Below are 12,896 nucleotides of genomic sequence, written 5' to 3' on the forward strand. Positions count from 1 at the left end.
GGATTAAAAAAAGAAAGGAATAGGTTCCAATTGGTCCTAAGATGTCCTATCTCAAGGCAGGGAAGGGGCTAGTTGTGGGGCCTGTTTTAACCCCTGGGGGTTTCTGTCTGAAAGTTCTTTCTGGGACAAGCATGGTGGAATCACTGCACCAAGGGAAACACAGAGAAGGAATGTGAACCGGGCCAGATGTTCAAAATATTTCATGGGATCAGTTACATATTTCAGCTCTCTAGAAAACGGACTATGATAAGGAAGGCCCTTAACTGACAGATTAAACCTCCAAATCAGTTGCCACCATTACAACCCTGCTCATATATGGTCCCCACATGACTCCAATGAAACAAAAAGACTGGAGTCCCCTGGGCTAGAGTTCCAGAAACTGGGACACCTAGGCCCTATTTTCAGCCTTTTTTTAAAGCTTCTTGTAATTAGATCTGGGATAAATCATTCCACTGCAACATACCATTAGAAAGCTAAAGAGTTTAGACATTAAAAACAAACAAACAACAGTTCCCTGCTCCCTTTGTGACCATTCCCTCCTTCCTATTTCTTCCCTCTTTGCCCAGGGAAAGAAAGCATCTGTGTGCACTGAGAATGTCACTGACCTCAGGATCCCTGAGAGGGAGTCAGGTTTCTCCAGATCCATCACAGCCTATGTCTGCCAGGCACTCATCATCCCTCCAGAGGTGACAGGCTACAAGGCTGCAGTGTCCTCTCAGCCTGTCAGCCTTGCTGATCGACTTATCGGTGAGTAACCCAACTGCTCGAGTCTGTTTGAGTGTGTATGCATGTAAGGGAGAGCGAGGCTCCCAGGCTCCGAGGTAAAGGGCTGCAGAGGAGGGGCCCAACCTCCTGACCTGTTTTCTAGTCCTTCCGAATGCCAAGTGCCCCTGGGGCCTCTGACAAACCTACAGTTCCTTCTTTCGTGAGCCACTAGGGGATGTGATGAGATGAAGGAAAGTCGGATGTTGACAGGTATTGAAAGAATTGAAGTGGCTGCCAGCTAATGCGACTAGTGAGAACTAATTAGGAGTTCTGATTTGGCAGGGGTGACAACAGATATGACTCTGGATGGAATCACCTCCCCAGCTGAACTTTTCTACCCGGAGTCCTTGGGAATACCAGATGTGATCTTCTTTTATAGGTGAATATGTGAGGCCAGGCTAATGCAAGTGAAACTTGGGGTTCCTCCACAATTTCTGTTGTATCATCCTCCACCCCCAGCCACTTAATGCTTATCAAGCCAAAACATGTCCAAGGGTCTAGCAGGTCTGCACAGCAATAACAGCTAAAGGTAGAAGTTCCCTGATCCCAACTTCTTGGGTATTCCTGGGGCAGATCTGCCTTGGAGTCAGGCAGAAATGATGATCTGTAGACTTCCCTTCCCACCTAAGGATACTTCCGTGTTAGACCAGTGCATTTCCTAGACCAGTGCATTTCCCCTTGACCAGATCTTCCTGATCCTACTCTCTCCAAGTATAAACCAAGGCCTATGTACTCCCTGTGTGTCAAGCTACAGCCCAAGTCCTGACTTCCCCAGCAAGGGGCCTGTTCCATGTTGACTTCATTTAGTGACTCTCCAATGGCACAAATGAGTGACTCATTCCCCCCATGGGGGCTGGCTTTCACTGTAGATCCAATGAGGTGACTCAGTCCTGCAGTTCTGGGAGATCCACTACCATCCGAGTCAGATGCAGTCCAATGAAACCTGCCCCTGGAAGTCTGTCGCTGCCCAGGTAAAGAGATAACAAAGTCACCCTTCCTTGTTCCATCCCAAGAGCCAAAGATTACCAAAAAAGAGAAAACAGTCTGAGATCCATTATTGGGCTCTTGGGGTCATGGTCATGCTCCAAATCTTCAATCTTCAGATGTCAAGAATGGGGCAGAAGGAAGAGTCAAAGTTGCCTTCACATTCCCAGACCATTATAGGAGTGGCTGCATAGCAAAGTGGCTAACTGCTGGGGCTGAGAGCCAGATGTGATTTATGTCCTCCACTCACTAGCTCTGCTGTTTCTCACCTTCTGTAGGCTTCTTCTTCCTTATTTATAACATGGGGATAACAAGTTCCCTCAGGGGGTTCTTGTGAGAATTAAATGAGACAATGAGACTTGAGGACTTCTCAGGGTGCCTGGCATGTACTTGCTATAATTAGAATTAATAAAGGTTTAGGGAATCCTAGAAATCTCTCCACAATTAAAAGATCCAATTCTGAGTTTAAGAGATGAGTGCAGTATATCGAGAATTCCCAAGCTAATTTGATTACAGCACCTCTCCTCCCCCCACCTTTTTTTCCACATAACACCAACTAACATCTCAAGGGGCACTAGTGCCTTTATGAGGACAGTTTGGGAAACGCTGCTCTCAAACAACTACCAGGGAGAGGGGGAGCAAAACAGGACATTTGACCCAATAATGTAAGATCACTGTTCTTGTTGTCAACATCACAGGAAAGTAACAGATATCCAGGACCTAAAGTCCATTCTTGAACCCCACCCCCAGAAAGCTGCATCCAAGTGGCTTCTGCAAAATGACACGTGCCATGGGGAGAGCAGGAGCCTCTGAGGGGTTGGTTGGGCAGCATGCTGGAGCTCAGACACCTTACATTAGTTCTCATCTGATGTCAGCAGAAACAAACAGGGTGGGGAGCCTAGTGGAGGTCAGAGAGGCCTCTTGTCATCACGGAAATTAGAGAGCAAAACTTGAATTAAGGATTAGTTGGAAGGATCCTGGTGGGGCTATCAGTTTGGCAAGGAGAGGACTGGGCAGGCAAGCTATGAGATGACAGGACTCCAAGCAGATTTTCCCCACCAGTCCAGTGAGTGAGCTCAAGTCTCCTTTTTGCTTTGTAGCACGTGCTCAGATGGGACCTGTGATGGCTGTACCTTCCACTTCCTGTGGGAGAGCATAGCTGCTTGTCCAATCTGCTCAGCTGCTGACTACCGTGCTATCGTCAGCAGCTGTGTGGCTGGGATCCAGGTAGGTTTCTCTGCTTGGAGACTTCCCAGGAGAGAAGGGAATGTGATATCTGAATTGCTTGTGTTTCTCCCCAATAGAAGACTACCTATGTGTGGCGAGAACCAAAGCTATGCATGAGTGGCATCTCCTTGCCTGAGCAGAGAATCACCATCTGCAAAACAATAGATTTCTGGCTGAAAGTGGGCATCTCTGCAGGCACCTGTACTGCCATCCTGCTCACCGTCTTGACCTGCTACTTTTGGAAAAAGAATCAAAAGTACATGATTATGGGGTATTGGAGTTTGGGGATGAACAGAGTTGGATTATTGAGCTGGGAGGAGATCATCTAGAAGGATAAATTCATGGGGCTTTTGTCTGGAGTTGGCCACAGACACTGTGACTCTGGCCAGAGACTTGCTGAGCCACTTATCCAGTGTATGCCTTGGTTGTCCTGACTCCTGAGCAGGGATGGTACCACCAATCAGTCAAAAATGGCTGTTAGATTTTTAAAAGCAAAGAGTATCCATAATTTGTTGTTGTTAATAATAATGACTTTAAAATTCCAATATTTCTATTAAGCTTTTAGAACAAAGAAACAGCCAGCCTTAAGGAAAAATGATCACTGACCTGGGAGCCAAGATTATTTAGCTATATGCCCAGCCTAACACCACTTTGCTAGACTTGAATTTCCTTACCCATGCTATGGGAATAACTATTTGTAGTCTATGTTCTCTCCCTCTTTCTGCTTATTCCACATTTTGGTATCTTGTCTTTCTCATCCTCATTTCACAGACTAGAGTACAAGTACTCCAAGCTGGTGATGAATGCTTCCCTCAAGGACTATGACCTGCCAGCAGCTGACAGCTGCGCCATCATGGAAGGCGAGGACGTGGAGGATGACCTCATCTATACCAGCAAGAAGTCCCTCTTTGGGAAGATCAAATCATTTACTTCCAAGGTAGGGAGCCTGGCCAGTGCATTGAGGTCAGCCTGGAGGGCTGGAAAAGACACCAGTCCTAGCTCGCTGAATGGCCCTACGGTGCTCCAGGACCACTACTTTGCTCCCCACCTGCCATATTATTCTATCGCACCACCCTGGAAATCCTGGCTTCTGCCCTCTTTATTTTCACACCAATACTCTTTTCCCTGGGGCCCAAGGCTACTCTTTTTTTTTTTTTTTAATATATATGTTTATTGATTTGAGAGAGAGGAAGGGGGGGGGAGAGAAACATTGTTGTGACATAGAAACAGCCATTGGCTGACTCCTACATGCCCCCTACTGGGGACTGAGCCTGATACCCTGTCATGTGCCCTGACTGGAAATCAGGGCCAGCGACTGACTGTTTGGTGTAGGGGATAGTGCTTAGGATGATGCTCAACTGAGCCACTCTAGCCAGGACCCAAGGCTACTTGATCAGGCTCTTTCTCTCCCAACATGCATTCCAGTTGACGAACTGTTTGGGCCTTTTAACTTCCGGAAGGAGTAGTGAACCATCCGTGTTGTAAGAATCATTTCCTCCCTTACTTTTCTTTTGGAAGGAAGGGAAGAGGTGATCTCTAGGATCAATTTCTGCTAGAAGTGAGGCTCTCCTTTGGCCAGTGGAGGGTGCTGTCCCGCAGATGTTTGGCCCTGGTCCCTTGGGGGCTGACTCATAGTCCTGCATGGGTGGGTGAGTGAGTTTGAAGCTCATAAACGCGACAGACAGCACTGTTGCTGGGCGTGGGCCACAGCCCTCTGCAGCCCCACTCAGCCAGCATCCACACCTCACTGGTGCCCTGAACCAACTCATCCAAACAGGTGTGGGCAGGGAGGGTGGTAAGACAGAAGGGATGGTGAGGGAAAAAAGGAGGGTGGGTGTTTAGATCAAATCTCATTTCCTTTGTGCTGACCTACCAGGGTGACTCCCTTGGCCTCCTTTGACCTTGATTTTTTTTTTTTTTTTTAATTGGTGGGAGAACAGTTTACCCTGGGATTCTTGAGTCTTTCTGGAATTTCAGCAAAGATACAAAGCAGAGGGTTTTTAAGATTTTTCTTATTCTCTAGCTGACTGAAGGGAGCTTGAGGGTACCTTATATCTGTGTTTCCACTGAAAGCAGGAATTTTATAGGGTTCCTTCTGTCATCTATTTTCCATTTCTCTCCTTTGTTCCTCAAACTTGTCCCTGTGCAGCAGCCAGTTCCTGTCACCATCTCTCTTTCAGAGGACTCCTGATGGATTTGACTCGGTGCCACTGAAGACATCCTCAGGAGGCCCGGACATGGACCTGTGAGAGGCACTGCCCTGCCTTCCCTGCCTCCTCACCTTGGCACACCACCTTGCAAGCCTGTGGAGATTTGGGTGCCAGCTTCCTGCAACACCTACTGTGGAAATCTCTTCTTTGTGGCCTTATCAGAAGAAGTTTGACTTTCAGATCTTTTGTTGTTTTTATAGAGTACCCAAACCCTCCTTTCTGCTTGCCTCAAACCTGCCAAATATACCCACACTTCATATATTACTCCCTTGCTTGCATCTTGTTTCCCAAAATGGTCCAGCCGCCAGAGCCATATAGCTTCATCTGCTCATAATTCTTACAGCCCTAGAATGAAAAGATTTCTCTTTTCTCAAGTATAGAAACTATTCCTCTGTCCTCTTATTTAAGGGCAGAAGCAGCTGGGAGTTTCCCTGGTCATGTGTCCTCGGCTCACGATCTCTTTAGGAGAGGCTGGGTGAGGAGAGTATTGGTGTCCCTGACAGGCCATCTTCATGGTCACCTGCATTCATCTCTCCTGGATAAATAGCTCAAACTGAGTGTAATGGACAGGCTGAGGGCTGAGTGACTAAGGCCTGGGTAAGAAAAGGCTTGATAAGCACAGAGAAGCAATAAGGAAGGTTTTGTTTTGTTCTTTAAAGTAGGTACTGAATTCTCTTTTCTTAAGTAAAAGATAAATTTCTCACTGGAGCCAAAGGAAAGAGTTCACCAAGAAAGTGCACAAAGCCCTGGTGGATCTACTCTATATTTTTAATCTCCCACTACCTCCATATGACACTAAAGAAAACCAGGTAAGCCCCAAACCCGTATGTTCTATTTCCTTTTACCCACAGAGATGACAAACCTGCCAGTGAGGACAATTCCCCATCTTCGAGTGCCCCATTCCTAGAGGCCATATCATGTAACAAGGGTACCATATTTTGAAAGAACATGAGGCCACGGTTTTAACGGGGCCATACTGGGGGACCCGGCCCACAGTAGAATAGACCTGAGATGGTGTGTCTGCTTATAAGCGTGAGTCATCTATTCAGCCACAGAATAAACAACTTCTAGGCTGGCCAAAACAGTAATTGACCCCCAGGCCCAAACCCCAGCAGCAGAACTAGATCAACCTTTAAGGAGAAAAATGAGGGGAGTTGAACAAGGTATTCACTGAACTGGGACACTTCATACTTTTTCTTTTTAAATATGTTTTTATTGATTTTTAGAGAGAGAGGAAGGGAGAGAAACATCAATGTGAGAGAGACACATCAATCGGCTGCCTCCTGCACGTCCCCTGCTGGGGATCGAGCCCACAACCTGGGCATGTACCCTAACCAGGAATCCAACCTGGACCTCTCAGTCCATGGGACTGACACTCAATCCACTGAGCTACACCAGCAGGAAGACACTTCACACTTTCAAGACAATGTCTGTCCCTTTTTCCTGTTCTAATTTTCTTTGCATGCCAAAAAGTTACAAAGATTTCTGACCCCGACTTCTGGCAGCATTTCTTTTGAAAGTTGAATGAGTGGCCTCTGTGTCCCTTTTCTCTACTTTTATACCAACTATAATAATGAACTTTAACTAGAATGGTAAAACCAGAGCAAATGTTTAAATTTCCCTTTTCTTTCTACTACTGACAATTCTCCCTCCCTACTAGGCTAGAGTGACCAAACCCTTGGTCAGGGACCCAGGTGCCCATGGCTTGTGCCTGTCTCCCTTCTTGAGTGGCTATTTGTGACCAGATGGTAGGTATAGAATGGACATGGCATTTCTAAGTGGTTTGCCTGCCACAAAAACAGTTTGCTGGTCTCACTGGCTATTTCTGTCCCAAAAATGGTCTTACAAAAGGGTCAGTGAGAACTGGAGCCCTGTTGTGACAGAAGGCAGGCTGTCCCTTTGATTCAATAAATCTAAAAGCTTTTCTATGGATATCCAAATTCTCCCTCCTCTTGTAGGAGTCAGGATCTCAGAAACTGGCCATGTTGGATTTCCTCCAAAAGGTTGCAGATAGCTAGCTCCTGAGCTCCAGCCCAAGGTTTTCTGTAGCCTCAGCAACACCCTGGGCATCTGCTTGCCCACTGAATAACTTGCTTTTGTGACAAAGGTCACAAAAAATCCTTAGACTATTCTAGAAGCAGTAGGACAAAGTATATATACCCTGTTGACTTCTTTCTTCTGACATCTTGAAACTGAGTGCCCCCGAGCAACCTCAAACTCCACTGATTTAGTCATGATACTTAATGGATCTCCTTTTACTATCCTTTAGTGTACTGCCTTCTGTGGCTCTTCCCTGTGTCCTGCCAGGGACTCCTGAATTATGTTATTGGGGTTACCGGTTGCTAAAACATGATAGATATTTTTCTAAAAAATATTTTTTCTTTATTGATTTTAGAGAGAGGAAAGGAGATAGAAACATCGATGAGAAAGAACATCAACTGGCCACCTCCTGCATGCCCCCCACTGGGGATTGGGCCCACAACCTGGGCATGTGCCCTGACCGGAATCAAACCGGTGACCTCATGGTGCGTGAGACCATGCTCAACCAGTGAGCCACACCGGCCGGGCTAGATATTTTTTAATAGCTCTTTTGAGCTGTAATTCAAGTGCCATACAATTCTCTCAGTTAAAATGTACAATTCAATGGATTTTCGTGTACTCACAGAACTGTGCATATACCACCACGATCAATTTTAGAATAGTCACGTTAGATGGTATGTGGGAAAAGTCTTATGCCCTTCAACTAAGGCTATAGTGGTTTGTATAAACTATTGGGGGAGGCAGTGTGGGCTCAGGAGATAAAATATTTAAACCCCATTTGGTAACCTGAAGTCCTAGAACACATAAGTAATTCTCATCACATGGATGTCACCTGCATTGTGGCATAGTCAGGACCAGGGGATTTCTTATGCCAACAAAATCTTTTTCTTCTTTTTTTTTTTTTTTCCTGACTCTACATTAAAGATAAAACTGACTATATTTATACAACAGAGACTTTGTAATGGATTTTTTCAGCTTTGTGAAACCAAAATTTTTGTCTCATCAAGACTGGTTAGATTTCCTCTTTTACTCTGTATTCCAAGAGTTTGTAGTTTGTTAGGGGATGGGCATTGCATGTCACATTTTTGTGTGTGAAATAAAAATATACCTTTCGAGTTGTTTTTCTTAAACATGAATTGGATGGCTGAATGGGTGAATGAGAAATGGTAAATGTGCTTGAAGCTTAAACTGCAGAGAAGGATTCTGGATCCTTCAGAGCACACTCTGGAGCAACATGAACCTGGGCTAGCAGCCTCTTACCAACCTGTTGAGGAATCAGCCAACGACCAAAGCCTCAGTTTCTACAATATAAAATACATCTAATGATGCCTCACCTCTGAAGATTAAGTGAGGTCCAAATGAGAGAACACATAAAACACTTAGCATGTTAGTTCCCTTCCAGTTGAGCTTTCTCTAGGGTGGCACTGAGGCCAGCCACATAATAAACTGTCCACAAACACAAGTGAAAGTAGCTTGTTTGGGTCTGAGGTGGATTATTATAGACTAGATGTGAACAAAATCCTAGAGAGTTTTAAGAACCATTTCCCAGGATAGCTGGGAATTCCCTTAGCTGGTTGGTTGTGACCTACATCTGTTTTGACTGGGTGGTACCTGGGTTGCACTGGTGGTTAAATATTTTAAATATAACCCCTGCTTATATGGTACGCAGGAGTGATATTTACCTTCTTCCTAAGAAGGAAAGTAGAAAGTGCTATTAATGTGGCATTTCTATGTGTCAAGTCTAAACTAAGTCTTTCATAGCAGTACCCAGTTAGTTCTCATAACAGCCCTAGAGGCAGGTATTATTTCCATTATAATAGATGAAGAAAATACACCTCTAACAGAGGCATGTAAGGTCCAGAACAGCCCACACTTACAATCTAACCATACTGAACTTTTTATTTTTTCTTTATTGATTTTAGAGAGAGATGAAGAGAGAGAGAGAAACATTGAGAGAGAACATCGATTGGCTGTCTCCTGCAAGCCCACTACTGGGGATTTGGCCCACAACCTGGGCATGTGCCTTGACCAGAAATGGAACTGGCGACCTTTTGGTGCATGGGTCGATGCTCAACCACTGAGCCACACCGGTCAGGCCACACTGAATTTTAGACTGTCCCTCAGTCATAAGCTGTTTCACACTTCCCTGCCTGGTGTATGCTTCTGCTCTCCCCTTTTTACCAGATAGACTTCACCCGGTTTCCAAAGTCACGCCACTGTGAAACGTTTCCTGGCTCACTCACTGGGGATACAATAGGGAAGAAAAAATTATATGGGCATAGTGCAGTTAATTTATATGAATTCAACCATATACTATGCAGTGTCCCAATGCATCAAACAAGAAGCAGACATAACTCAGCTTGAAACGGGGGGTGGGCAATGTGTGAATGATTTTAAGTACTTCCTAATCACTGACAAAGAAGTGAAAGGCACTGTCAGGGACCAGGCAAAAAGATACTAATGACCGGTCTAAAACTTAAGACATTTGATTGAGAACCACAGAAATTGATGGAGGCCCTCGCCAGGTGGCTCAGCTGGTTACAGTATTGTCCTGATATGCTAAGGTTGTGAGTTTGATCTCCAAATAATGCATAAATAAGTGGAACAACAAATCAATATCTCCCTTTCCCTTTCTCTCAAATTAAAAAACTAATGGAGGGTTGCACATACCAAATTTTACAGATAACTGAAGAGCTATGGGAGAGTCTAGAATATAATTTCATTTTAGTGCTGAAGTTAACATTCCCATATAAAATGCAATTCCCTGACCAATACAGTGTGGTAGGATAACTGACACTTTATTCCAATTCTAACAGAGGACGAGGCAGCATCAAAGTCACCCAGGTTCTGGCAGCTTTCCCTGAACCATGCTATTTTTATATGGTTCCTCCTTGGTTGCTCAAGGACAGTAACATCAACTTCTCTGGTTACTGTGTCTCTCTGATAGAAGGGAGTGGGCAGCCAAGAATTGGAGGTTGGGTTGTCAGTTCCTCCTAAAACAGTAGAATAAATGTCACTATATTGTGAGAACCTAGAAGGGTGGCAAACCAGTCTTGGGGGAGGGTGAAGAGAACATCAGAGAAGACTTCCAGGAGGAAGAATGAATTAGCCAGTTTGTAGGAAAAGTGGAGGGAAGGAGTTCCAGGCAGAAGGAGCTTGTACAAAGGCTCAGAGGCAAAGAAGGGGAGCCATAAGTAGCTAGAGGGGGGATGCCAAGAAATAAAGAGGAGACATGTTAGGGGCAGATCATGAAAGGCTTTGCAAGCTATGTCTGAACATTCTCCTGAGAGCAGCAGGTAGTCACTGAAGGCTTCTAATAGGGAAGTGAGAGGTTAGGGCTTACTTGTCAAATACCAAGAAATCCTATTCCAAATCAAAATAAAAAGAGAACAAAAAGAGCAAAGAGGTGCCAAAGTGAGGCCAAAGAGAGCCCTCCCACATTAGCCAGCTCTGAACTGAGGAACACTGAGGCTCCCCAGTGGCTGGGCTCCCCACCCCTTTATTTGCTCCCTCCTTGCAGGTGCTTATTCCCCCTGGGCTGCCTATTGTCCAGAGCCTCCAGGGCAGCTGCTCACCTAGGATTCTGTTCCCTGTACCTGCAACAAGCTTCTACCCTCAGCCTTCTCCCTGCAAGTCACTCACCCAATGGGGATGTAATAAGCATCTCCCATGTGTCAGACACTGTGCTAGGTCCTGTGGAGATAAAGATACAAATAACCAACAGTATCTGCCTTATTTAAAAAGCCATATTTACTAAACAAGTTCCTCAAGGCCCTGTTTTCTGCTAAAGAATATTAACAAAGGTACAAGCCCAAAATGAAACTCTTAGGCATTTACCACTATTCACGTTTGGGCTCCATTACTTAACTTCTCTTGTCCTCAGTTTCCTCATATAGAAGGTTTGACCTACCTGTTTTCCAGCTGGGGATCATTGAACCCCCAAGTCCTCAGATACTGCACCCATAAGCTCATCTCAATATGAAAGGCTAACAAAACCACACATTCAAAAGTGGTAATGGTGTCACACCATTTCTCTATGACCACAGTATCATGTTGATTTGCTTTTGTGTTAGCTCTGGCAAGAATTAGTCACTACTTTATTATTCCCCGCTCATCAGAAATTCTAGGTGCAACCATATATGTCTTAATAAGAAGGGAAAACAAACTATTGTTTTTAAAATCATGTTTGTTAAACAAAGGTATTTCAAATCATAAGGGACAAGTGATGAAAAGATTAGGAATTATTAGGTTAGCAGATAGCTAAGATTCCCTTCCAGCTCTAAAAATCCTATGATTCTAGCCCTGGCCAGTTTGGCTCAGCGGTTAGAGCATCGGCCTGCGGTCCGGAGAGCCCCGGGTTCGGTTCCCGCTAAGGGCACGTACTTCGGTTGCAGTTTGTCCCCGGCCCTGGTTGGTCGTGCGGGTGGCAGCCACTCGATGTGTCCCTTCACGTCGATGTTTCTCTCTCTCTCTCCCTTACTCTCCCTCCCTCCCACTCTATCTGTACAAAAAATGGAAAAATATCCTCGGGTGAGGATAAAAAAAAAAAAAAAAAATCCTATGATTCTAACCTGACAAATGAAGTATGCCATTATGTTAATTTTGTATACTTATCAGACAACATGAGCACTTTAAAGGAAGATGTTTGTAATCTAATGATAAGACTAATGGTGAAAATCCCTAAGGAAATGTGGAGAGGTCAGAATATTAGGGCCATCCTTTCAATTATATTAATGACTTCCTTAAAGGACTGGCACAGTGGCCCTCCTCCCAACACCCAGCACTGTTCTGAAACTTAGCAGAATAGACTTTGGCAGTGCCTTCGCTGACACAGGGCAGTTATCCCCCTTAACAGACCTTGCCCTCAGAGTTCAGAGAACTCTGTATGATGAAATCTTTGCTCAGATTTTCAAATATCCTAAGACATGACCTCAGCACCTTGTACTGCCTTCACAGTAAATACTTCCCCCTTGGAAAAGTCTCCTCGTGTCTCTCTCCAAAAAATTCCAATTGCACTTTCCTGACTCTAGGATCTTAAGGATTGGTAAAGGGACAATCTGGTTTACCCACAATCAGACTAAGAAATGCATCCTGGTCTGCCTGGTGTGGCTCAGTGGTTGAGCATCGACCCACGCACCAAGAGGTCGCCAGTTCAATCCCGGTCAGGACACAAGCCCGGACTGTGGGCCCGATCCCCAGTGGGGGGCGTGCAGGAGGCAGCCACTCGATGTTCTCTCATCATGTTTCTATCTCTCTCTCCCTCTCACTTCCTCTCTCTCTGGAATCAATAAAGGAAAAAAAGAAGACGACGACGAAGAAGAAACGCATCCTAGCTCTAAGGGCTCTAAGGCAGGAGAGCAGGAATCTTGACTTGAGGGAACCCGGGGACTAAAAAATGTAGCCATACTTTTCTTATCCCAAGACGGAGAACACAACAGGGGTTCATTCAGGGAGAGCGTCCAGAATTAGGACCCAACTTTGTGAGCCAGTAACTGGCATCTATGGGAGGCGCCAGCGATCACGTTGGCAGGCCTCTGTCTATGTCCTTTAACCTGAGGAGGCACCTGAGGCACTCACCTTCACAGGGCAGTGAGAGCTCCCACAGAGAGGGGACAGCGCTGGGGAAAAAGCCCTACAGGGGCACAAAGCGGGAGCCGGGGCCGACCCGGA

At 45.4% G+C, this 12,896-nt stretch overlaps 1 protein-coding gene and 1 long non-coding RNA gene across 4 annotated transcripts in view; one reads left to right on the top strand and one right to left on the bottom strand.

Moving 5' to 3' along the window:
* Positions 1-5,482, top strand: part of ELAPOR1 (endosome-lysosome associated apoptosis and autophagy regulator 1) — a 70,499-nt gene extending 65,017 nt beyond the window's left edge. For 2 of the 3 annotated variants that reach the window (XM_036272481.1, XM_036272483.1), the window contains 7 exons: positions 567-747; positions 1,048-1,144; positions 1,635-1,736; positions 2,850-2,976; positions 3,054-3,232; positions 3,748-3,913; positions 5,157-5,482. In XM_036272481.1, coding sequence (XP_036128374.1) covers positions 567-747; positions 1,048-1,144; positions 1,635-1,736; positions 2,850-2,976; positions 3,054-3,232; positions 3,748-3,913; positions 5,157-5,225 — 921 coding nt within the window. In that variant the 3' untranslated portion in view covers positions 5,226-5,482. Of the gene's footprint in view, positions 1-566; positions 748-1,047; positions 1,145-1,634; positions 1,737-2,849; positions 2,977-3,053; positions 3,233-3,747; positions 3,914-5,125 lie in introns of all 3 variants that reach the window. The other variant, XM_036272482.1, reaches the window with a different exon arrangement.
* Positions 5,483-10,109: 4,627 nt separating this feature from the next.
* On the bottom strand, positions 10,110-12,824 carry LOC118637240. The gene is made up of 3 exons (XR_004960922.1): positions 12,804-12,824; positions 10,802-10,919; positions 10,110-10,219 (listed from the first exon to the last, which is right to left on the bottom strand). It is a non-coding gene; the product is annotated as an uncharacterized LOC118637240 (long non-coding RNA).
* Between the last annotated feature and the right edge of the window lie 72 nt (positions 12,825-12,896).

The sequence above is a fragment of the Molossus molossus genome, unplaced genomic scaffold (genome assembly GCF_014108415.1).
Source record: "Molossus molossus isolate mMolMol1 unplaced genomic scaffold, mMolMol1.p scaffold_m16_p_20, whole genome shotgun sequence".
NCBI classification, from domain to species: Eukaryota; Metazoa; Chordata; class Mammalia; order Chiroptera; family Molossidae; genus Molossus; species Molossus molossus.